At 37.4% G+C, this 26,422-nt stretch overlaps 1 protein-coding gene across 2 annotated transcripts; it reads right to left on the minus strand.

The window, feature by feature from the left end:
* Positions 1 to 289: 289 nt before the first annotated feature.
* LOC117290231 (ribosomal protein S6 kinase beta-1-like) lies at positions 290 to 24,944 on the minus strand. 2 transcript variants are annotated; one of them, XM_033771496.1, is made up of 15 exons: positions 24,661 to 24,944; positions 23,059 to 23,096; positions 21,696 to 21,813; positions 16,652 to 16,720; positions 16,085 to 16,232; positions 14,391 to 14,448; positions 13,438 to 13,538; positions 12,361 to 12,451; positions 11,068 to 11,158; positions 10,232 to 10,273; positions 9,701 to 9,766; positions 7,559 to 7,699; positions 6,127 to 6,234; positions 5,282 to 5,391; positions 290 to 3,987 (listed from the first exon to the last, which is right to left on the minus strand). In XM_033771496.1, exons 1-15 carry the CDS (start codon positions 24,748 to 24,750, stop codon positions 3,867 to 3,869), a joined length of 1,392 nt encoding a protein of 463 aa, XP_033627387.1. In that variant the 5' UTR covers positions 24,751 to 24,944; the 3' UTR covers positions 290 to 3,866. The 2 variants fall into 2 exon arrangements, with proteins under 2 accessions (XP_033627387.1, XP_033627386.1); XM_033771495.1 differs by having other exon boundaries at positions 290 to 3,990.
* Positions 24,945 to 26,422: the final 1,478 nt, after the last annotated feature.

Genomic DNA, 26,422 nt, shown 5'->3' on the forward strand with positions numbered 1-26,422 from the left:
TCAAAACTATAATCAAACTTAATTCAGTCAATATTTGATTTTGGAAGAGAAGATGAAATATTGAAAAAAATAAGTAACAATCATCTCTGAATCGCTATATGCCAATTGTTCTCTACTGGGCCCAATTTCATGGCTCTGCTTACCGTAAGCACGGAATCGGCGCTTACGGAAGCAGTAAATTCTGTGCAAGTGTATTTCATGAGTTAGCAACGAATTTTGGCTTCTGCGCGTGCGTACTCCACGTTACTAGCCATTCTACGCTTACAAGGCTAGCACAGAAATTAGGCGCTTGCACGTAAGCGGGGAATCGTGATCGTAAGCGCAGAATTCGGCGGTAAGCAGAGCCATGAAATTGGGCCCAGATTACTTGTTCCGAATCAAACTACTAACCCTTATTTGACAATTCAAATACTTATCTCTTCATTTAAAAGACGCGTTCCCAATTTTGCGTATGCTATTACTTCCTCAGATCATTGCTCGTAAATAGGACAAAATAAAGGAAACATTTCCGTACTTTTAAAAGAACAGACACAATTTAATTTCCTGATATGTTAAACGTGATCAGAAGATATTTATCTAACCCTCAAAACCACACAAAAACCACACAAAATAAATTATTCAGTTGAGAGAAAAACAAACTAAGGAAAATTTATTTTTATATGAAGTTGTCTTTGACACAAACTCACATTTTGTAATACAAGTAGAAATGTTGAAATGAGAGCATGCATATTGCATGTCCCAAAGAATTTGATGCTTACCAATTAGAGCCATTATTCTGTGCTCAATTTATTGCTTCTGCTTACCCTTACCAGATAAAGCCACTTATCATAATAATAAAAATAATAATAATAATAGTCAGTTTTTTATAAAGCGCTTTAAACACCTGAAGGGCGTCTCAAATCGCTTCCACATTATTACCCCAGTATGTACTTCATGTTGCCAAACAATCTTTGCTTAAACAGCTTGCGCAGAAATATGGCAGGACCCTGTACGCAAAGAGAATAGTGAGCACAACTGCACAAACTGACAATAACCAAGAAATTTGGCCTTCTGTAAACACAAAGAATTGCTAGGAGTAGAATGTGCTATAAAGAAACGCAATGGACGAAGATTTTATCCTATAACTTCATCTTATCTCACATTATTTTTTCTAAACCACTAAAACTCCACAATCAATTGTAAAGATTTTTATTTTTGCAGCATGACAAATTTATGTTCTTTTATCATTTCCCGATCGACAAACTTTTTACAATGGACATCAATTAAAAAATTAAAAACCTTTACTTTGTTACACTGGGTTAGACAAACAAATTACATAAAATTTTCTACCAATTCTTCCGAAGATCAGAGCAAACTGATTGAGACGTTTAGTTGTTCCATCACTGGTTGGGCTAAGTTGCATTAAAACCAATACTGTACTTTCCTTTTACCGTTACAAGAAAATCCGTAATTTCCACACGGAAAAGGACACTTTGGCTTCTTGTTCAAAATTGTCTAATTTGAAGGCAGTATTTGGTAGAAGCAGCGGACTAGAGAAAACCTGTGCTTAGTTTAAAAATTCACACAGATTGATCGAGGTGTGTGTGCCAGTATGGAAGCAGTCAGGAAGAACAAAATTATTGAACCATGAAAGAACAAACCATCAACATTAAAATATGTGAGCTTGTCTACCGAGTCAAATTTCATGGCTCTTCTTACAATAAGCAAAGAATCGGGCTTACGGAAGCAGGGAATTCAGCGCTTATGTAATGCGCATTTCACGAGTTAGCAGGGAATTTGTGCCTGTTTGCGTGCGTACTCCACGTTAATAGGCACTCTTCGCTTACACAACCAGCACAGAAGTTCGGCGCTTGCACAGTAAGCAGATAGTAGTGGTGATTTTAAGCAGCTCCCCCCCCCCCCCCCTAATCTGTTCCACCTAAACAGAATATTTCTTCGCTAAGCGAATATTTGTGCTTGCCAGCCGAATAAAGTGTGACCAAGTTAGAACTACATAAACTACTAGTATGCAGTTACAATAGAAGCGTGTACATGATGTGACAGTTAGATGAGTTAGACATTGATACAGCAAAGATTGCTTGCAGGAAGAATTTTAAAACAGATTAAGGATTGATAGTTAGATTCAAACATGAAAAGCACCAGTATATGATAAGTATTTACAACAATCCGGAGTTCATTCTACTTCAAGTAATTTGAATAAATCTTTGACAAAAGCCGACCCAAATACTCACAAATTCATCGCCATCGTTCCTCTCAGTTTTTGATGAACTCAGTAAATTATAGACAAGTTAAGAATGCTGGACACAGGGACCAGGCATACGTTTTGAAATAGTTAAAAAAGCTTTAGTTCTAGATATATTCTGATGGATTCTGGGAGGTGGCTTCCGAGTTACTATGACTACATGGAACAAACAAACCCTAGATTCTAATTAATAATTGTCGGTAAGAAGGTTATAGGAGCTTTCTCTCAATCCACCATTTTGTTTTTCCTCAATGAAACGTTTTCATATAGACGATGCGACCTCTGACGAAACCACAACATGATTCGCGCGCATACCGCCGGGCAAAACCTTTGTGTTTTGGCAGCGCGCTAGAAAGTACACGCAATCTTACTATGACTACGCGTCTTTTTGCCCGGCGAAACCTTAATTGGACAGTGTTTTGTCAACAGAGGGCGATTTGAATGTAAACAGAGGTCACACCATCTATAAGTTGTTGTCCGAAACGGACTAGTTTTTGTTCTGGTTTTTACTAGTGGTGAAAGTCAGATGTGGGGATATAGCCACAGCCATGGTAAAGTAATTTATAGTGGGTAAGTTTTGCCGTGCAAGATTAAAGCGTCTTCTTCTGCAATTTTGGCTATTGGCCAACTGCCATTGGCTACAACAACAATCTTGAGAGTAAGCCAGAGCTACTGTTTAAGCCATATCCACTGCTAAAGCCAGAGACAAAGCCGAACCCGTGGTTGAAGCAGTACCTTTGTCATAGATGGGAATAGATCAGTAAACAGTACAAACAAATTGTTTGCTTATATCAGGAGAAAAAAATAGTTTCAATTCTACATAATAATTTTCTACTTCAGGAATGTTCAACAACTCCTTGGTGTTTAATAAAAGCATTTATTGCTAAAAGCATAACAATGTTAAGACTCTAAGTCTATGCACAAATTTAAATAAAATGTCTTAAATTATTTATGGAATTATATATGCTTATAACATCACATGATCAACTTGTTTAAGGTGTGATCTGTGATTGGTTAATACATACAAAATTATTTGATACAAACAGATTTATATTTAATACATGTGAAGGCCAATGAATTAACATGGTTACTACAGTCGTGTGACAACAGCTGTTTAATCAGCTCTTAGCAGACAGTATAAAAGTTGACCAATCAGCTTGAGGTAATTTCAACTAATAATTAATCATTGGCTTTCTGATCAAAGGTCACATGACACTATCCAACCAATCACCTTTCAATCCATTGACTACCTTGTGTGGATGAATATTTACATGCAATCAGCTGTACCTGCCAATCATGATGTCACAATCAACATTCCTCCAATCACATGTGTGCTTGCTAATTCCACTGACCAATCACAGCACAGCATATATCAAAAATCCCGATCACCATGCATCTTGGCTACAATATCAAACCACCTCTTTGTTAAAATAATAGCATTCAGCCAATCAAATGTCTCAGTCTTTTCCACATGATGCTAACGGACCAATCAAATGTCTCAGTCTATATCACATGATGCTAATGGACCAATCAAATGCCTCAGTCTCTATCACATGATGCTAATGGACCAATCAAATGTCTCAGTTTATACCACATGATGCTAATGGACCAATTAGAGCCCAGGTTATCTAAATCCAGCCCTTGTGATTGTCTCAGACGTGTCCATAGCCTCGTCTGTCGTTGCGGGTGACTTAGTTTCAAGATCCTCATCAAATGCAAACTGTGTGGAGGGCGTCTTCATTGGGCTACTGCAAGGTAAGGTGTGGTACAGGCAAGCAAAGCAAATCAATGTAGCGAAATAAAACAAACATGTTCCAGACAACGACAACGAGCAGAAAATAAAGAAAGCAACAATGCGGGGCAGAGAAACAAATTGGAATGGATTAGAGTTTGAAAATCTGATAATCTACATAAAAATAAACTAGTGTTATTTGAATGCTACATATTCACAAGCTATTGTTGTTGAATGGTGTCAGTCTAATACTTGCGTTGTTATGAAGGGGGTAGCAGGAAAAGTTGGACACGTTACTTTCACTAAGAAAATGGTGGTCACCCTTACAGAGGTTTAAAGAAAGTGGACACTACCGGTAGCTACTCAAAATAATTATTAGCATAAAAACTTACTTGGTGACAATAATGGGGAGAGGTTGATAGTATACAAATATTGAGTGGCTTAGAGTGGAATGGGAGGAATATTATCGCAAGGTAAAATTTGACTGTTTCATTTCACGAGGCGAAGCCGAGTGAAATGGAAGAGTCCAAATTTTACCGAGCGATAATATTCTTTCCATTCCTTGAATTAAAAGCCACTCAATATTTGTTTTATATAACTGACATATAGATCCTTGTCATTTGATCTATATTAAAAGTATAACATTATGAAAAATCACACAAATTACTGGTTTGGAACAAATTGTATTTGATTTCAATTGTGAATTTAGCGCCGGGTAGCAGTAACAATGCACAAATTTAATAGCAATCGGATCACAACCTTTTGCACAGGTGCTCCTTTGTTTTAGCAGCAGCTTGGCGGCGCTGTACTGCTCAAAAACATTGGGAACAAGGATGATCCTAACTGTTGAATGTGAAATGCTGTTCCCCATGGGTAAATAGGTCTTTTTGATCGCCGGTGCGGATGGGAGTAATAGTAAAGTAAGTTTCACCAATCAAATGACAAGGATCTGTACGTCAGTTATACAATATAAAACATTGTGAGAAACGGCTCCCTCTGAAGAGACATAGTTTTTGAGAAAGAAGTATCTTTCCACGAATTTGATTTCGAGACCTCAGATTAAGAATTTGAGGTCTCGAAATCAACCATGTAAAAGCACACAACTTCGTGTGACAAGGTTGTTTTTTCTTTCATATATTATCTCGCAACTTCGGTGACCAATTGAGCTCAAATTTTCACAGGTTTGGTATTTTATGCATTCAGCATCTTTTCATAATTTACCCCAGGAAATTAGAGAAGAAAAAGTAACCTGAAATGAACGTAGGCTAAATTTGTTACATTTTCTATCAATCTTTTCCATTTGTTACCTGATGGGTGTATGTGGACTTTGACCCGTTATCTTTCGAGGTGACCTCGCTTTCACCAAGTGGGGTCGTTGCATGCTCTCAAGCACAGAGGGCGCTATATAGGTGAAACCCTGCAATAAAAAAAACGCAAATCAGGAAATGTAAACATAGTACCCATAGACTTGATCAATTTCAAGATCTCTGGAACAAAAACCTTGCCAAAAATCCGGAGCGAGTTTGTCCCTGCAGGAGGATTCATCCAAAGTATAAATACACAATCTCTCAGATTCAAATTTTGGGGCATAAAAACTGTCATCTTTTTTTCACAAGCACATTACTTCAAAATGAAATGATTCTCAAAATGCTTGACTCTTCCAAACACTGCTGTAGGTTTCTAAACAAAGGTTTGTATTGCCATTGATTTTAAGAGCGATTACCAAACGTATACAAAGGCACTGGACACTATTGGTGATTATTCAAAATAATTATTAGCATAAAAAACTTACTTGGTAACGAGTAATGGAGAGCTGTTGATAGTATAAAACGTTGAGAGAAATGGCTCCCTCTGGAATAACGTAGTTTTCAAGAAAGAAGTTATCTTCCACGAATTTGATTTCGTGACCTCAGATTTAGATTTTGAGGCCTCGAAATCAAGCATCTGAAAGCACACAACTCTTTGTGACAAGTGTGTTTTTTCTTTCATTATAATCTTGCAACTTCGACGACCAACTGAGCTCAAAATTTCACAGGTTTGTTATTTTATGCATATGTTGAGATACACCAAGTGAAAAGACTGGTCTTTGACAATTACCAATAGTGTCCAGTGTCTTTAAAGATGCTATAAAAATACTGATTATTATTCTTACCAGGAAGATCTGGTCCATACTCTCACTGAGCATTGAGTCATCAGGGCTGTCTACTGGAGGCTCCTTGGTAAACTTGGTATCAAACTGACTCACGTCCTCATCATTGGCCTAAATGGAATCAAAGATATGGTTTCATTAGCACTTTAAAGAGCATTTATTTCTGTATAATCATCACAAAACGCCCAGACATTGCTTATTATTATTGTCAATTTCTTTTAAGCAAATTTTGTCAGTAAAAATGTCAACAGAAATAACAAGAAACAGAAAATTTAGTTTTGTTTTTAGAAATTTGGATACTATGTTTACATCCTACTTTGGAAAATGTCATATCTGGACATGACCTTTACTTTGACCTCGTTATGTGAATTGAAGTAGGTCAACTCTTGCAGCCGTTTGCAGCAACTCGTGGCATTTGGGTACAAGCTGCTTATTGCCACTGCCGCTGTGGTCTCTAATAGGCCTGGGCCAATTATTTGAATATCCGGTTAATGGCGAATAGGTTTTCCTATCCGTAACCACGAATGCCTTTTTTTTCTTAACCGGATATCCGCATAGGGCGCGAATACCTATTTATAAACCGGATAGTTCTGTAGTTACAACCAGGTAACCGGATATTCTTTTAATATCCGAATATCCGCGGACGTCGGGCGACAACTGATAGGAATGTTTTGTCTGATTCCTTATGAAACTTCTATTAAGACAGCATAAAACAGCATAAATTAAGTATTTAACTATGCTCACCTCCGTGAAGAGTTAAAACAATGACATTTCTGACGTAATTTGTTCAAAGATTACGAAAGTTTTCCTTCACGTTGAGTCAATCACGATCAAAAGAAAAAGCAAATCGCCCTCTTTAAATTAGACCCAGTTATTTTTATGAATGAACCGAGTGACACTGTCTAAAACTAATATCAATCCGCCCATACGATCTCATTCACAAATGAACAGCGCCCTCTAGCGGCAAAAAAAAAATATATATATTTTTTAATAGCACCCTCTAGCGGCGAAAAAAACTATTCGAATATCCGGTTAATTTCGGCCAGCGGTATCCGAATATCAAAATTTCACTATTCGCCCAGCACTAGTCTCTAAACGGTGAATCGATCATGCTCAATCAGAAAAATAGTCTTCAAGAAAGACTCAATGTGATCTAATTGTGAGATTATTACAACATTTTGCATTTAAACAGAGGTTACTTCACCTCGGGCCCCAGAAGAAGGGTGTATGAAAAGTTTTACTGGTAAAATGGCATAAGCATTGCACTTTGGTCGATAAGAAATTTGCAACAGATAGTTCCAGTCTTCTTGCAGTGTGAGTCTTGATGGGAAATTCTAACAAAATTGAATGGTTTCAAATGGTTGGTCAACTCACTGAAAAATGGTACCAAGAGTAGGAGGGTTAATAATAAAACAAGTTAGTGAATTAAACTGACCAATATTGGCTTGAAAGGTGGTTCTACTTTGGAAGCCAAGACATCGTTCCAGTTGACATGTCTGAAGAAGCTGTGATCGCGAATCTTCTTAGAATCCTCGGGACCACTACCAAGCCTCGCTGCTACTGGACGTTTTAGTAACTGAAATTCAAAGAGAAAAACCAATGTATTGACTCGTTTCATGATCAGGGGTGAGTGAGAGTCATTTCTGCCCCTAAAGACTGAAACATAATCAAAATTTTAGGGAGGTTTGATAAATAATGGCATTTCCACCTTTTGGTAAAAACCTCTTCGGTTTCAGATTTCACAGAGCTTTTACGAACAGTTTATTTACCACTAGAAAAGTAGATAAAAGAGCAGATTTCTTTACATTTCGAAAAATTAATGGCTGATTTTCTTCACAAGTCTAACTTTAAAAGTCTGAACTCCGCTAAAAGTCTGAAATTTCTCTACACGGTGTGAAGCTTATTTAAACACTTCTATCCTGTCCGCCAGTTTGGAATCAAAATGTACATAAGGATTGACTCCCAAAATGGTGGAAATTGTTGATGCGCCTTGTAGGGAGGTATGTTCCATGTCATGCAAAAAGTCAATAAATAAAGACCATTCATAGTTAAAAATAATTGTTTTTAACAAGTATTTTTAAAGCGCTTTTACAGGGAGATTAAAGTGCGGAACAAATCAGAGAAGGAAAAAGTGTCCTCAAACTTCAACTTGTGATAATTTTGTACAAGAAACAATTCCCTCCGAGAACTGTTCCCTCCGAGAAACAATTCCTCCGAGAACTGTTCCTCTATGAAGTGTTTCATATTCAACAGAATGATAAATGAAGAAGTCAAGGCAAAAAAAAAAAGAAGCTTTTTATCTACTTGGGAAATCTCACCAAATCAAATGCCACATTTGACTGGAAATGACCATAAATATGTCATTTTTCCTTTCATTTAACTGAATTTATTCTTTTTGTGAAGCCAAGGACTCTCAGAAAAGTTAGCGTAATCACTAGCCAAGAACCCCACTGATTGAAGACATGAAGTTTCAGTTTTAGATGTGGAAGGAAAACCCCGGGGAATTATTCCATGGAAAACCCAATGCACATTGTACCCCCAGTGTGATTTGAACTGGGGTCCTAAAGGTTGAAGGCGAGCATCAAACAGCATTAAATAATTTACATGTTCTGTGATATGGGATTTGAAGCATTGCACGGTGAAGTACTACTTATTTATTCGATAACATACACCAATCTGACAATCAACTGACACCAATTCTGTAAATTTTTACCAGTTGGTTTGTGCTCAATTACCACACAAGTCAAAGAGGAAGTCAACAGGATATGAGTCTGAGTGAGTGTGTCCAGGCTTCGTAGAAACTGATCAGGGAAATAATACCACAATAATTATAGAGACTGTGGCGCAAGTTTACGAGACTGATGAAAATCCATCTATTAATGAAATTTTCACACCTTTAGTTTAGAAGCATCTGTAAGACCCACCCTTAGAGTCAAAGTATACCTTTGTTTTTTTTGAACCCCTTGATTGTTTTAATCCTATATAAATGTAGATGTATACAATAAAACTAACATATCACACTTCATTTGTGGCATTTTTGTGATGTCGCTGTAAATCTGGACAAATATATATCCATGCAGGGAAAATAATCAATTCAACAAGATAACAAAGAAAATCAAAGAATTAAACTTGACTTTACCTTCCAGTTACTTGTAGAAAATTAAGAATTTGTGAGCCACTTCCAATCACAAAGCGTATGTAAAAGCTTGTTTTGGTCACGCTATGATAATCGACAGACGCTGTAATCGCCAGATGCTAAGCCTTTCATTGCAGTCTAAGGTCTATAAACTGTGTCACAACATTTATTCTAAGCCTACACAACCATCTTTACAGTTTCAGGGGCCACGGAGTTTATATTCGGTCGTGCGATGGTCGCGCAATGGAAATCTCGATGCGCGATCCTAAAAAACACAGTTTATAAACTGTGTATTTTTATTATCGCGAAGTCAAGATTTCCATCGCGTGACCATCGCACAACCGACTATTACTTGGCCTTAATAAAGCCCTACGCTCAAACCACTAACCTAAGGTTAGAGGTCAATTTGCAACATTGACCCTTGACCTAATAATAACTTACCCTTCTTAGTAAATCTCTTGCATCAGCAGTTAAATATGGAGGTAGGTTCAGCTTTCCCTTTAAAATCTACAAAAGAAAATAATTATTGGTAACTACTTAGAAAGTTACTAATTTTATCAAAAGATTTTCTTGTGTTGAATTTTTTGCCATGATGTTTGGCTACTGGGAAAAAACATAGGAACATTTATTCGAGTACAACTTACAAGAGCTGACCTGCATGTAGACTTTATAGGCAACTCATTCATAATTGTTTCTTCTTTTTTGTCCAAGAGAAAAACAATCAGAAATCAGACTGAAGTATGAAGAATAATATGCCTGAGTTTAACTCTCAAATCAAAGTTGTGGAACATTTCTAAATGGCAATGGGTGCAATTTGTCAACCATAGTCAACATGCTTTGTGGTTGTGGTTTGTTAGAAGGCAGCAGCATCAAAGATAGTGGCTCAGTTTCAGTATCTAGCTGTTAAATAATCCACGATCCACTTTTAATCAATCTTCATTTATAGATAATTATATATTAATTTTATTTTACCTTATCAATTGTTTTCTTCCTATTTTCGGCCGTGAAGGGCGGCTGTTGGTAAGGGAAAAAGAAAGAAATAGTTTTTACAAAATTATTACTATTGTATATTTCTTGAAATAAAAACCAAGGATGCCTCTTAAGTGAACTTAATCACTGTAGCTCACAAGCCTGAGGAAACCTGTAAACAAGGGTGCTTGGGGACCAGAAACACTGGGGTTAGCCCCTGCTCTTCCACAATAAATGTTCTGGGTTCTTTTATGTGCGTTTAAATCCTTAAAGCAATTATTGTAAAGCATCTTGCTCAAGGACACTAGTGCCATGCCCAGAACTTGAGCCCACACTCTGCTGATCAGAAACATCAGGGGCAGAATGCACCAACCGGTCTTAAACCTATCTATGCGCTATAGCCGGCTAACTTGAGACGCGCTTAGACAGTCTTTAATTATAGGCCGATTGCAATAGCACGGTCTATAATTATAGCCAGTCTTAAATCTTAAGTCTACCATTAGCTGGCTTTAATCGGTCTTAGTTTTGTTTTTTAAAGATGGCGCTGCATTTGTTAGTTGTAGACGATCTTAAAGTAGATCACTCCCCAAAAGAGATTTTCACATGGTGCTACTGCTAACCTCACCCGAGTAGATCAGTTGCCAATTCATTGTTCAATGCAATTCTTCTTGTTTTGTAACAATTTTCCAATTTCAAATCATTTTATTTGTACTGTATGTTCTCTAAGTTCCTAATCTTATTGAGGGACAGTAGCAGCCTAAAAGATTGTTATTCATAAATTAAAATACTTGTCATGGCTTAAACCAGTAACGATGTCCAAGTCTAGTTCCTTGACTTACCCCTCCTGTGAGCATATCATACATTAGAGCACCAAGACTCCACCAGTCTACTGACTTGTCGTGACCATTTCTTGTCAGGATTTCAGGTGCCCTGATAGAGAGAAATCAAAACCTAAAAATGTCAATCAACTGTTTAAGTTATTGCAATCCCTTTTTATGATTTTTAAAAACGCATTATTACTTTTGAAAATTGTCAAGTCTACATGGTCAACCTGAGTAATCCTGAAAACATACATAAAATACATGTGACACTCATTAAATAATGGGTCGTGTAATAGACTTCTGAGGAGTCGGCTGTTGTTCTAATATCAATGGGTCGTGTAATAGACTTCTGAGGATTCGGCTGTTGTTCTAATATCAATGGGTCGTGTAATAGACTTCTGAGGAGTCGGCTGTTGTTCTAATATCAATGGGTCGTGTAATAGACTTCTGAGGATTCGGCTGTTGTTCTAATATCAATGGGTCGTGTAATAGACTTCTGAGGATTCGGCTGTTGTTCTAATATCAATGGGTCGTGTAATAGACTTCTGAGGATTCGGCTGTTTTTCTAATATCAATGGGTTGTGTAATAGACTTCTGAGGATTCGGCTGTTGTTCTAATATCAATGGGTCGTGTAATAGACTTCTTAAGATTCGGCTGTTGTTCTAATATCAATCCGAGAGAATCAAGACAATCAAAGTACTGTAAGACGGCTGTCTGTCTTCATAGGAATTATGGGAGCACCCGAAAACCTGACGTTGAGGGTGCTCGATTAACAAAAGAATTAGTTAAGGGAGGAAACTAAAGTTGATTAAACAAAAAATGCTTTATACCCGTCACATACATGTACATTGTAAATGAGGGGGGGAAAAAAAAAAAAAAAAAGAGAAAGGTGATTGGGCCATTACAAAATGTCGAATGTGAACACATTGATGATAAACAGTATTTTTGTTTACCCAGGATTCATCAGCTAGCGTAGGAAAAACTGTATTGCCATTTAAAGAATGAAGTATCTAGCCCAACGTTTATTTTTTTCCCACTGAACCCACTATTCTCATCCAATATCATCAATGATATCCAGACTCATCAATGATATCCAGGCCAGATGCTTTGTTTTTTGAAAGGGCACCAAGGCATTTTCTCCTTGGTATAGGACACCTCTAGGAGGAAATTGCAAATTTGTATTGACAATTTTATGGGGCACCAATAGCCAGAAGGCAATTGCAATGGCTAAGGGGGAAAGGGGGGGGGGGGACAGAGGTAATTTCCCCAAGTGCCTTAGTAAAGGGTCAGGCCTTGATATGATTTCTTACATGTACTCAATCGTTCCACAGAATGTGTGCGTCATAGAACCCTCCTCCAGCGACTCCTTACACAATCCAAAATCTGTTAACACCACGTGACCTACAGATGAAAACAAAAAACATAAGTTTGAATGTGAAAGGTTTAAAAATGTATATTGTTGTTATTAACTAACAAGGGTATTAAAGACACTGGACACTATTGGTAATTGTCAAAGACCAGTCTCCTCACTTGGTGTATCTCAACATATGCACAAAATAACAAACCTGTGAAAATTTTGACTCAATGGGTTGTTGAAGTTGCGAGACAATAATGGAAGAAAAACACCCTTGTAACACGAAGTTGTGTGCTTTCAGATGTTTGATTTCGGGACCTCAAAATCTAACTTTGAGGTCTCGAAATCAAATTTATGGAAAATTACTTCTCACTATGTACATGTAAGTAACAATAGTGTCCACTGCCTTTAAACAACGAAACAACGGAAACTGACTGGGTAGTATTTTAAAATTGTTTTGGGTTTAAACTAACGACCTCCGGACCGCGTTCCCACTGGATCCACAATTGCGAGACCGGGATCCCGCAACAAGATTAGTTGCAGGCGTGAAATCGCAGTCGCTTTCCCACTTGAGTATGATCGCGCATTGATCCCCTTTTGGGGAACGGAAGTGGGTTCAAAAAACATTGTTTTGCTAGCAATTGCGGGGTCTGATCGCCCTTTGCGTTCCCACTAGACTTTTGATCGCCCATTAATCCAAATGGGCGATCAGATCCCGCTTTAATCCTACTCCCAAGGAGGATCAAAATTGCACGGTCAGATCCTGATCGCCCTCGCGTCCCACTGGAGCTTATTTCTCTTTGATCGCCCTTTGATTGCCTTTCGGGGTCTTGATCGCCCTTTTCTCAAATTGGGAGATCAATGCGGGGTCCAGTGGGAACGGGGTCCAAGTTTACGATACAACCTGGGAAGTGGCAGCCAGGGGATCACTTTAAAGGGATGATACTTTTTTAATATTAAATGTCAAGTAATAAACCACCACAAAAATTGACTGGGTAAGTTTTAAACTGGTCTATGAAAAAAGTCTACTTACCTTGTTTATTTAACATGATATTCTCTGGTTTAAGGTCCCTATAGATTATTCCCTGCTTGTGTAGATGTTCAAGTGCACACGTAATCTCAGACAGGTAAAAACTGCAGGGATAAGAACCAGACCAAATCATTAAATCAATCACACAAAGCAAACAGGTGGACATTTGGCTTGACTACATGTACATTCACAATGCACCAGACTGCCAAGATATACAAGGTGTTTCTCCACCTAGGGGTAAATGGGTACCTGCGAGGGCAGAGATGGTTCTTGTGATTGATTTAGCCGAGTAGCGCATATTAATGTTGCACAAGGCTGTATACTCCCCACCAGGGAGCTGAGATGGTTTAAGGAGTGATTTAAGGCCCAGTGACCAGGGGTAATAATGTGAAGCGCTTTGGGACGCCCTCCGGGTGTGAAAAGCGCTATATAAAAACAGGTTATTATTATTATTTCTAGTTTCAACCACCCACCTTCCCACCCCCCCCCCCCCCCAAAAAAAGGAAAAGATTTGAGTCTGATTATGGGGGTACATGTATGCCTGATACCATGTAAAGCATATTTAGTTTACTTGTGCAGTCCTCAGTCCAACACCATATGAACCACAACCATGCAAAGCTTCAAACATCAGTTACACTTAATCCAATAAAACTGAGATAAAACAAACTTTACAAAAGAAAAACTTAAATCAAGGATGCCTGCAACAAACCAGTAACTTTCCCCAGAAGTAATGCGATTCCTTATTTATTGTTTCGACACATGACTCAATGTCTAATCCAATCAGCAACTCTAATCCAATAAGTAATCCAGTTCCTTGTTCACTGTTTCTACACAGGACTCATTGTCTAATCCCATTCAACAACTGTATACCAATTAATCCAGTTCTTATTCACTGTTTCTACACAGGACTTGACGTTTAATCAAATTATCAAGGCAATTTCAAACATATTTCTTACCATGCTGTATCTTCCATAAATATCCCTTCTCTCTCTAAATGCATAAAAAGCTCTCCACCTGCAGAGGAATAACAATCAATACATTATTATTTATTATAGAAAATCCCCTATGAGCTCTGACAGACTAAAAAACAACCATTAAATATAATATGTTGATTTGTGTCTGGAAGTCATCAACATAAATTCAATTAGAGGTACTATAAATATAAATATGAATAGTAAACTTGCGGGTACAACCATGGGTAAAATCTTCTTTGAAGGAGTGGTGGCACAGAAAAGAGCTGGTTTGGTCTTGACGTTTCGAACAGTATACTCTGCTAGTCTTCAGGAGAAAGAAGACGAAGAAGACGAGCAGAGTGTACTGTTCGAAACGTCGAGACCAAACCGGCTTCATCGCCACCACTCCTTCAAAAGAGCATTTACCAATGGTTGTACCCGCAAGTTTACTACTCATATTTATATATATTGTTATTCTTATTCTCCGAACCATGCAAAGCTTCAAATACCATTTATAAGTTCAATTGTTGAAAAATGATCAAATACACAAATAGATTGTGGTAGGAGTTGAAGACAAACTGCATTTTTAGCTTTCATAGCAAAAACTACTTCGTCATATGCAACAAAATTGCATCTGAAAGTAGTTGTCTCTTTGAAAGCTAATACAGGGGTGCGTTCCACTCGTGCACATGTTGCCAACATTTGCACACGTTCGCCAACAACTTCAAGTGGAACTCGTTGTGCGCCACCGTTGGCGAACGTTGGCTAATTTACGCGAACATACTTCTGAGGTGTTGGCGAGTGATTTTTAAAATGTCGGACAAGCATACGGTATTTTTAGTTACAAACATAATTACAGTGTATATTTGTTGGTTGATAATGCAGATTTGAAATAACAAAGCTCATTATTTGATGTAATGATGTACAGAAGAGGATATACATACAGCAAAAACAAAAAGTGTAAACAAAATACATACGTGTCGCCATCTTCATTTCAGGGCGCCGCCATATTGACATCGCATAGTGCAATATTCTTTGTTGATCCCCTTCTCCAACAATTTCAATTTCTTTTTAACACTGGCTATTCTGAACGGCCCCTTAGTAATAACGGTTCACCGAACTTCATACGAGGTATTATTTTGTCCTTTTCTCTCCTTGACATTTACATAAAGTTAAAGCATGAGCAAATTCCTAATTGTTTTTTTAAATTCACTCGACATTTTCATCACAAATTCAAAGATGACATTGGAACAACAATCTGATCATAAAGAAAGGCCGTACCTATTTGATTGGGAGCAACAGCTGTTTGTGATGCCGTCCTACATGAATACATTAGAGAGATTCCGTTTTCAATGACAGATGGTTCTGTGGCGGTTATGATGACATAAGAGATGTTTTTTTCAAAGGACTCGGGAAAGTACCGAGTACACAGTGCTAACACACATCGGTGTATGGGTGAAAAAAGTTATGATGACATTTGGCGTCATCTGCGCATTTGAGGACAGTCGTCCTTAAATTTCTATGACAGTACTCGGGATGAATCTGCGTTGTGCTGAAAACGACAACATTTGGCTGTTAACTACTAACCGTCGCAGAACCATCCATCGTCAAAAACAAAAACTCTCTATTAACGCAAGACGACAGACTGATCCAGCCCTAGTCGAAGCTGCAGCCCTAGCCGGCACAGTCAAACTTACCACATAAATATTCTAAAATAAGGTATAGTTTCCCGCCTGTCTGAAAGGCATAATGTAGCTTAACAATGAAGGGGTGCCTGACTGCCTCGAGAATATTCCGTTCTGCCTTGGTATGTGCCGTATCTTTCTGATTCCTCACAATGACAGCCTGGACAAAGAAAAATGATCAATGATAATAAGATCCAACAGGAAAAACATAAAATAAAATAAAAACACAAAAAACTTAAGTATTCCCCGGTGGTTTAGTTGTTGGGTTGGTGTAGTGGTATCTTTCTTTGTCTCCCACCCCCGGTTCACATCATGCCAGATGTGCATCTGGCATGTACATGTACATGGATTTGGTTTTAAGTCCCTACCTGACTGCGTGGGTTTTCCCAGTAATGATTCTCTAAGGTTTTTCCTCCCACATCTAAAACTGAAAATTCCTTGTTTTCTCTCCATTTGGGTAATTGCCTAGTCTTTGGCTTCACAACCAAAATTAAAAATGAAATGATAGAATCCCTACTAATGTAAAACACATTTTTCTACTAAAAGAAAGGAAAAAATAAGAAAAAATGCCTTTCTCACCTTCTTCAGGACCTTCATGGCAAAAATCTTCCCGGGATCTGTGCCTTTAATCTTTCGGACTTGGAAAACCTGCCAGTTCAAAAACAAATGAAAAGTTTATTTGAGTCATAGGATTAGAAAATTTACAAGGTGAATTATGGTAGAAATATGGCTGGGAAGTGCTGAATCTGCACAAATTTGTTCACACACGTGGCATACAAATATTATTGTTGTCTTATTGACCAAACTTAGAGACAGATGTCATGGCATTGTTTATTACACTCAACAAATACAACAAATACATCAGGATTTTAATCAAAGAATCCAAAACTCAGTTTGGGTCAGTGGTTTCGCCTGAAGTTAGGCCGTGTCCGAAACGACGACTTCGGCTACAGCTACGTCTAGATCAGCGCGTCTACCAGTGTTGAAGAATAGGCAGACGCACGCGATCTAGCCGTAGCTGTAGCCGAAGTCGCCGTTTCGAACACGGTCTTACCTCTTTTTTTTAAACACTAACAAATAAAATTAGGAAATTCAAATGCAAAATAGGGCATTCAAATGCAAAATATCCAGTTTGTATTGCACAAAAAAACAGGAAGTGGCTATTAACCACAAAAACCTCCATTTTGAAATAAATTAGTAAAAGACAAAAAAAGAGAAAAAAAATCAGCTGATAAATTCACACGAATAAACATATATTTGTGTGTATGTGAGGTAATTTTCTTCGGAATCAGGGAAGAGATGGCAGCTCTGCATGTGCTTTGAATACTAAAATGGCAGAAGTAATGTTTGAAGTCAGTTCAAGGGTTCTACGTATTCATGTGGTTTAAATAACACGAATAACACATAATCTGTAGGGGTTATTGAGAAAAGGGCATTTCTGTAATATTGCGGTTCAAACATCGGTTTCATACCGAATCTAACCAAATATAAAAATGATCTAAAACTGGGCGAGAAAAAAAAAAAACTTTTCATTACAACTGCCATACTGGTAGTACAAAATATGATTTACCTTGTAAATTACCACTTGACGCCAGAATTTGAACCCATAATATTGACATTGTGTAATCAATGTATGGTACATGTATACAATGGATTTCAGCATTCAGCACAACAAACCTACCTAGTTTTAGTTACCATTCCCAATCCCATCGTGTACTTTTGAGATAAGGTATTAAAAACCGGTTCATTGTAATGTACAGTAAACTTGAGACACCATAGCATGTTTGCATATTGAATATGTAGATTAGCCCTAGTATGTACTTCAGTCTCCATTACACTAAACCTAGGCTGACGTCCTACTAGTGTGCACATTGTTAAGGTCCCTGTGTTCTTAATTAGTGTAGGCCTGGGCCCAATTTCATAGCGCTGCTTAACAGCAAGCAAATTTGCGTGCTTACTGTATCAGAAATTTTTTCTTAGGCCTTAGCGTATTTCACAGGTTAGCAGAAAAATTGGGCGGCCATATTGCGTGTTTATCGTGGATTTGCATTGTGACGTCATTTATTTTTGTGCGGTAAGCACCGGAAGGTTCTCGTCCTGTCAATGCTGTTATTTTTGTTGTAACTTGTAATATTTTTATTGTCTTGGTATTCCATGTAGTTATTGTAGGTCTTTTGTGGCCTTTGTGCCATCTTTTATATATTTATATATTTTTAACATATTTATTGTAATGTTTGTAATTTCAAATACAATTCGGCTGTTTGCTGTGACTTTTGAAATGTTTTTAATAAACCAATAAAAATAAAATAAAAAAAATTAAATTAAAAAAAAAAAAGGTTACCATGCCTTTTCGTGTGCTTACGGTTAGCAGCGTTATAAAATAGAAATTACACAGTAAACACAAAATCGGCCGCTAAGCAGCGCTATGAAATTGGGCCCTGGATATAACCCACGGTAGCCACAGCAATTGCTGTGGTGCCCTGATGTGCTTTTGCTGTGGTGACCTTTGCAAAGTTTCAAAACAAACTCACATTTTCCTCATACATGTAGGGTGCCCCTTGCTAGAGCATTCCCCTCAAAGAGTGAAGGTCAAGGCCAGTTAGTGCAAGACAACATTTTCTTACAATAATGTAAACTCTATATGATTATTGTACATATCGCAAGTCATTTACAACTTCCTCAAAGAGGTGACCTTCACAAAGGAGAAAACAACGTGTTCTTGCCCTTTCAAATGAGGCACGAGGCTAATACAGGTTTGTAGGATTTGAAACTTTGCATAATACAGGTTTAATACAGGTTTGTTTTTGTAGGGTTCATTTATCCAAAATAGTTGTCATGCATTATTTAAAACTAACTGAAAATTCTACCAAAAGTGATTTCTCATTTTTAGAGAAAACAGCATTAGTTACAGCATTATTCTCTATGCTTGAAGTAAGCAAGTTGAAACTCATTCTGTGGTCCTTTCTCTATGGTTAAAGATACTTTGGCAACTATGTGTTTGATGTTTGTATGGTCTTTCTCATTCATGCCATGATACACGCACATAAATGAGAAATAAATCAGGTAGTTCAAAAACCAGTAATTTGTGTGCCCAGCACAACAATTCGTAACTTTGAGAAAATCATTGATTTGATCCGAGTAACTTTTAAAATGGGATGATTGTGATGCAGTCAAGAACACTGCAATCTGGAATCTTTCAAAGGTCATATTCAACATGAATAATTCCGCTTTAAATAATTCAACTACTTGAGTTTCTGAGAGAATGAAGGAAGTTGAGCCTCTTGAGATTGAAGTTGTAAAGTAAGACAACGTAAATGTTAATAAAGGTAGGGCCACTGATTTTCCGCGATCGCGGAAAACGGACGGAATTCGCGGAATCCGCCCTTTGAAACGGAAAACGGGATTTCAGAAAATTTGATTTTTTTTTTTTTTTTTTTTTTTCTTGACGCCAAAACTATTGAAATTGCATTCTTTATTAAGATTCTTTTTGTTAAACTAAAAAGGCATCAGAAATCAGACCATTAAAAAGTACGAGATCGTAACCGTGGATCATTCTGTTCTACTTCACACCATCCTCAATGTTTACACACATGATGTACACACGTTGTTAACATGGTTAAGCGAAGGGCATTATTCGCGGCACGTTTTAAACATTTTTTGTTCACCCAAATTGCATTTTCTCCCTCTCTTTTACCAACAATAATACACAAACTAGCTTACCTATGATCTATAAGAACACATACAATGTTTTTTCATCTCGGAAAGGTCTAAAATAAAACCGTAAACTGTCAACATTCTGTCGCCAAAGCGAAAACAAAATGGCTGACATTTTGTTTGTGGATGGAGAATGGTCACGTCCATAGACTTGTTCCCAAGTCTTTGATCATGCTGAAACAGCGCCCTCTTGTGGATACACTCCTGTCATTAGCCTACAATGTGGCTGATGCAGAGAATCAACTGCAGTTTTAGACTTGGAATCAAGTCTATCACATCATGTGCATTGATACTGCAGTCACAGTGCAACCTTTTTAGAACAGCAGTATACAAAATAATCCACAATTATAAAAAAAAGTATTTTTTTCAAATTTGTCAGGTCAAATGAACATTTTACGAAGTCAACAGTGCAACTTATCTCAAATTGATTTTTATAAGTGTGTCCCTGGGTATTAAACAACCTTTTATCTAATTAAAAAAACATGAAACGGAATTTTTTGTGCCTGAAACGGAATTCACGTTTTTGCCAAACGGAATTTGCACTTTTCTGAAACGGAAAATCAGTGGCCCTATAAAGGTGGACTGATGTAGCGAGTTCAACGAGGCCACCCAAATTAGCTTAGAACTGTAAACAGGTTGTGCAGGCCTGAAACTTCACGGAGGCAACATACGCCATAAACAGTGCGCAAGTTGCGCAAACGTTGCGTAAAGTTTTGTGAAATCGTCTGCTGGAACCGCAAACGTTGCGTAAAGTTTTGTGAAATCGTCTGCTGGAACAGTCCTAGCCAGTTACACCATACTACAAGCATTGACTGGTCCCTAAGACAGGTATTGGTTTTACAGAACTACCTAGTAACTTTATTGGATAAATGCGCAGTATCGTAAGCTCTTCATATCTGTGTTCTGATTGGTCCGATGTGAGGTTGCTGCACTTGTGGTCCTCTGCACACAGCAGCGAGCATTTGTTTTATATGTATTTTTACGTATGAATCTCCATGAGAAATGATTGCTAGGTCAAAGGTGATTATGACGAGCGGGAAAGGATCATAGGTTCAAGGCAGATCTATGGCGTAATTCATGATCATGAGCCTTGAAGTGTGATGTCGGAAGTTCAGGCTACTACATTCTCTCGTCCCCAGCGCCTTGCTTTAACCAAAGGCGCTGGATGGGCAAACGTATCATGCACTGTCATTGGTTTAATAATGCGCAGTCCCATCATGCATCACACTCACACTGCACAATATTTCTATGCACTGTACGCATGACGTACTTCCTGAACAAGAATCTGTGCAAGCGATTAGCCCATCCCAGCGGTCCTGGATAGAATGGCCGCTGGGTCCGAGCGAAGCTACTACAAAGCAGAGCTGCAACATTTGCATTTTTGCAATCAGGAAGATTTTGAACAACAATCAGGGAGATATTTAGAAACACATTGAAAACAGGCCCCCTTTAATATTGAACAAAAAAGGTTACATAATTTTCTTCATCAGATCATGGAAAGATTGGCAGCGAAGGTTGGCAGCTCTGCTACAGGCACACGCTAGATAATAAGGGCGTTTTAAAAGTGTGACTTTAATCCCAAAACACTTGGATATTATTCCAGGGTTGGAAATTCATTCAGGGTTACGGGCTTTAGTTTCCCAACCCTGGCCTTGATGCCCATACAAAAAAATTAAAGACAATCTTCAAAGTTTAAGTACTTTTTGTCTCAGCTAAAAATATCATTACATCATTACATCATTACATCATTACATTCGTGCATTATGGATCCTCTACTGCAATGCCCTGATAGCCCAAGTCATCCTAATTCCTTCATTTTGGCAAATGGGTGAAGGAGTTGGGCTTTAAGCGCTTATGATATCAATTAATACATAATTTCAAGTGATAGTTTTGTTTTCTAGAATCTTACCTTTCCGTATCCGCCTTTACCCAGGACTTTAAGAAGTTGGAAGTGTTCTGGTCCAACCCTCTCATTATGTGGGTTGACTGTGTGCTCTGAGAGGGCTAGCTGTTCTATTTCTACATCTCTGTGAAACCAAACAAAAAATGTTGACTATAAAGCCAAGGACTCTCAGAAAAGTGACCTTAATCACTGTACTAGCTAAGAACCCAATTGGACGACAAGGGAGGAACTTTCAGTCTTGCAGGAACTGAAAACCAAATGAGCTGAACATTTAAAAATGTGATTTTTGTGATCTTTTTTTTCTATAAATTGGCCTAAGCATTAGGTTAACAAAACCAATCTATGACTCCACCTTTAAACAAAAATATATGAACAGATTGGAACACATGCCAATCACAACACATGTTTAGATGTCTGTGTACATGTACATTGCATACAAGTACTCAACCTTGCAGTGTACACAAGTACTAAACCTTGCAGTGTACCTCTATCTTAGAATGCAAACATCTTCAAGGTTAAATTGTTCGAATTGTCTTGAATTTTTGACAGCATGGTGTAAACTTCACTTGTCAACAATCTCATTAGCGAAGTACTTTGTAAATCATAAATTTAAAACAAGCAGAGTCATTCCACTCTCATACTAGAACTTGAAGGTCAACAAACATAAAGTAAAGGTAATGGATATATTAAATCAGCATAATTTCTGGGTGTTAATTTTTTTTATAAAATCATTCTCGACAAGGCCCAACGAGCTCCACCAAATTGGATATTTCAATGCCAGGAGTGTCATTTACAATGTACATGTATGACAGTCAAGGGGCATTAATTTGTCCATTATTATTAACATTACAATATTGTTCAGGTTTTTATCACTTCCCGGGGTAAACGCAATTAGTCCTGTGCACAGTTTTAATACTTATAGGCATTCTGTCACTTTTGTTGGGCTTCTTTAAAAGTCTTATTGTCTGTGACGGATTACATGTCTGGGGTGGTAATGTGTTCCAGTATTTAATAACTGTTTTGGGTATGAATGAATATACCCACGGAAGTGATTGAGAGCACCCTCACGCGGTCAAAAATATGGCCCATTACTAATAGATAACTAATTGACCAGTTTACTGATGCAACACTCAGTCCAACACCATATGGTGGTAACTCAACATCAAAACTGTTGGAATCTGAGTTTTGTGGTATGATCTATGCCTAATCCCATGTAAAGCATAATTTACTGGTGCAGTCCTCAGTCCAACAAAATAATTATGGTAACTCAACACCCAAACTGTTGGACTCTAATTATTGTAATGGCTGATCCCATTTAAAGTAATCTTTAGAACAGATGGATTTGGGATTAATTTTGAATGTTACTTACTCTGGTAAGGAGCCCGAGCTAGCTGTGAGGTATTGCTCCTGTGTAGCATAAATAAAAAACCAAAAAAAGTTGATAATCTTGTTAATTCTTAGACTAATTAGTTTTTATCTCAACTATTAATCTTTATTATGTAAGGCATGTTTAATCAGTTTTGTGAATGTGAGCTTGTTTGACCAAGACGTGTCCATTTACAAAAACTAAATTTGAAAATCAACTTTGTAGCAGCACCTTGAAATGCATTTTTTTGCATTTTCTTTTGGTTTATATCGTTTCTTTAAAATATTTTTTGGAATTGATGATGTTTTGAAGTGTTGTAAAGTTATTCAAATTACACATTGAAGATCAAACTGTGTTCTAGAATGTTTGATTATTTTTGCAACTGGTAAAAATTGGGCAAATCTGATCACTAGTCTGCCCAAAATTTTCGAAATTGCATGTTATCTACCATTGTTATCTACCATTGTCATAACAAGGCCATTGAGCAATATTGCACATAATTTCCATTTGTTGGACCGGTCGCAATTAGTCGATCTGATGGTCAATTCTGTAGGATATTTTGAGCTATACCTACCAATATAAAAACTGGTCTGCTAATGTAATTATAATAATAATAAATCTTATAAAGCGCTGGTATCTCGAAAAAACTAATCACTGCGCTAAAATATGACCAAGGGAAAAATTAATGGTAGGCTTGACTGAAGAGGTAAGTTTTGAGATTGGATTGAATGAAGAAATGTCAGGTTGTGATCTAAGGGTGAGAGGCAAGCCGTTCCACAGGCGGGGGGGGGGCTGCAACCGAGGAACTTCTATCCCCATAAGCTTTCAATGTGGAAGGTGGAACGGCAAGCAAGTTGGCAACACTGGGCCTTAGTTGACACACGACAAAAAAGTAACTCAGTAAGGATTTTTAACAGCCTACAAAATACTGTGGGGAAAAATTCTGGAATTCTGTACCATATAATCTGCTAATCCAGCCACCACTTTTTCACCAAATGTTACCAAAAGCAAACAGAGGGATAACTTTCCGTATGGCGCCACCACTTTTTCACTCATTTTTACAAAAAGGGAGGAAAAGTTTATGTATGGCGCCACCACTTTTTCATTCGATATGAAAGAATATAGTTTCTAATTTACCTCAATGAGATACCCCTTTTTGTAAAAATTTGTTAAAAAAGTGTTGCCGCCATACGGAAAGTTATTCGAGAGGGATATCTCATTATTATTGAGGTAAATTAGATACTAATTACTATTACTATATTATTTATATCACATGATGACCGATTGAGCCTAAATTTTCACAGGTTTGTTATTTTATATATAAGTTGTGATACACGAAGTGTGGGCCTTTGGACAATACTGTTTACCGAAAGTGTCCAATGGCTTTAATAAGTTAAATTAAATTAAAAAAAGTTAAGAAATGAAAATAAACTAAGTAAAATTAAGCGAATTATTAATATGCTGTTTCATGATTATGGAAACAGACTTCATTTCCAATTCACGGGAATCCATTTCGAGATCTTTACTCTTATAATGTGATACCAATCTTGTGAAATCTAAAATTAATGATCAGAATAATCTGAAACTGAAAACCAAACCACCCACCTCCAGTGTGTCATCATCAGACACGTTCTGTTGCGGTGCGTTTTGAGCTCCCGGCTCGTTGAGCTCAAAGTCGAAAACACCGGCCATCATGACCGTCAAATTTCACTCACTTTACCACGGTACCATCGGGAATAATCAAGGATAAATGATGATTACTTAAATACGAAACATATGTCGCCAGATTGGGGAACTCTAACTGTCAGTGTTGGCCCTGCCTTTCATCATACGGTAGCAAAACAGTGACTAGTCGTGTATGGTTTTTGAGTCACACACATTGCTTTTAACCCGGCGAAATATACAAATCAACGTATAGTTGATGTTTCATGTTTTAAGATTAATCAGACAAATTTGTTATTTTAAACAAAAATTTTCCACATTCAGCTTAGAATTGAATCCATTGTTGACCTTTGGAAGGACATTTTAATCAACTTTTTACGAAAGATACTTGATTTTGAGTAACTTTATTTTAACACCTACTATACGTTCTAAATTAACATTGAAATGGCGCGACTTCCGGTTTCATGACACACAGTAGTCTGGTACGTGGAACTACAAGTAGCTACGGAAGCCCATACAAAACATGACTCTTTATGCACCTGTTGGCTGCTGACAGGACTGAAAGAACACACATTCCCTTTTTGCATCTGTTTTGTGGAGACATCTTTTGTTCTTTCCATTGTCACTGTACTTAAGATTTTCCCGTAGACTTTGTACGCCGTAGAATTTCCCTATAGAGTCCTTTTATTGTCCTTTTTTTTTTTTTTTCCTTGGTCTCCAAAAGGTATGCAAATATAGGCCTAAAGAAGTGTATTTTAGGTAGGACCATGGTAGGACATACCGGAGAAAACAAAAATCAGGCTCAACTATTCCGCCCGGGCCGAATACTATTCTGCCCGCCCATGCAGATTTATTCGTTTTGGTAATCCGCACTTTTCCGCCCGGGCTGAAAAGTGGGCCCAATTTTTTTTCTGTATGTCCTATAAAATTTACACTTCCGTACGAATATATATGAGAGCACCATGCCCGTGGGATACGGGAGGGAGGCGGGGGGGGCACCATGCCACATATTGTGCAACAAATGTTTGAAAGGCTATGCTGGGTGAAAGTGGGGGTTGGGGAAGGGTGGGCATTATCTGAAAATGATAACCCTTTTGAATTAAAAACTATCTGTAAATAGCAAAATGTGTAAACACTTTGCACCCCAACTCATAAATTAAACTGACAACTTCATTATGCTCAAAATAAGTCAAATAACTGTTAACTTGTATTTTATTTACAAAAGGCAATTTTTATCAACTGTATAAAATGTATTTACATTTTGAATTTTCTTTCAATACCATACCATACTACTGCTTTCAATCAAATGATTAAAAACGGGACATCATTTGCATTAAATAGAGAACAGACAAATTTACAGAAAAAATGTAAGTTGGTGTATATAGAATCACTCCTTCTGAAGACTGAATGAACCCCCATTAAGACCTAAATTGGGTTCCTTTCTTTACCGTTTATACTATTTGTACTATCTTTTTTTTTTTTACCAAATGGAAGACAAAAACAAAGAAACAAACAAAGAAAAAACAAACAAGACAAACAACATGACATACTTCAATTAACAAGGAAGGCTCTTAACTTAAAAATCAATCCAAGGTTATAATGTTGAAATCTTAAAGTAATTAAATGAAAGATAGTTTTTTATTTAAAATTAGGTCTTCATAAGGGAAAAGCTAAAGACTGTGGTGCCCCACAAGGAATTTGGTGT

Source organism: Asterias rubens, chromosome 5, assembly GCF_902459465.1.
Source record: "Asterias rubens chromosome 5, eAstRub1.3, whole genome shotgun sequence".
In the NCBI taxonomy this organism is placed as follows: Eukaryota; Metazoa; Echinodermata; class Asteroidea; order Forcipulatida; family Asteriidae; genus Asterias; species Asterias rubens.

Bases quoted from the DNA above. Each gene is read 5' to 3' on its own strand.
- LOC117290231 (XM_033771495.1), bottom strand. From the start codon at position 24,750: ATGATGGCCGGTGTTTTCGACTTTGAGCTCAACGAGCCGGGAGCTCAA. The intron at 14,449-16,084 runs GTAAGTTTGACT...ATTCCTCTGCAG, and splicing joins TATTTTAGAATATTTATGTG to GTGGAGAGCTTTTTATGCAT. The intron at 11,159-12,360 runs GTAAGAAATCAT...TCTCTCTATCAG, and splicing joins TGTGGAACGATTGAGTACAT to GGCACCTGAAATCCTGACAA.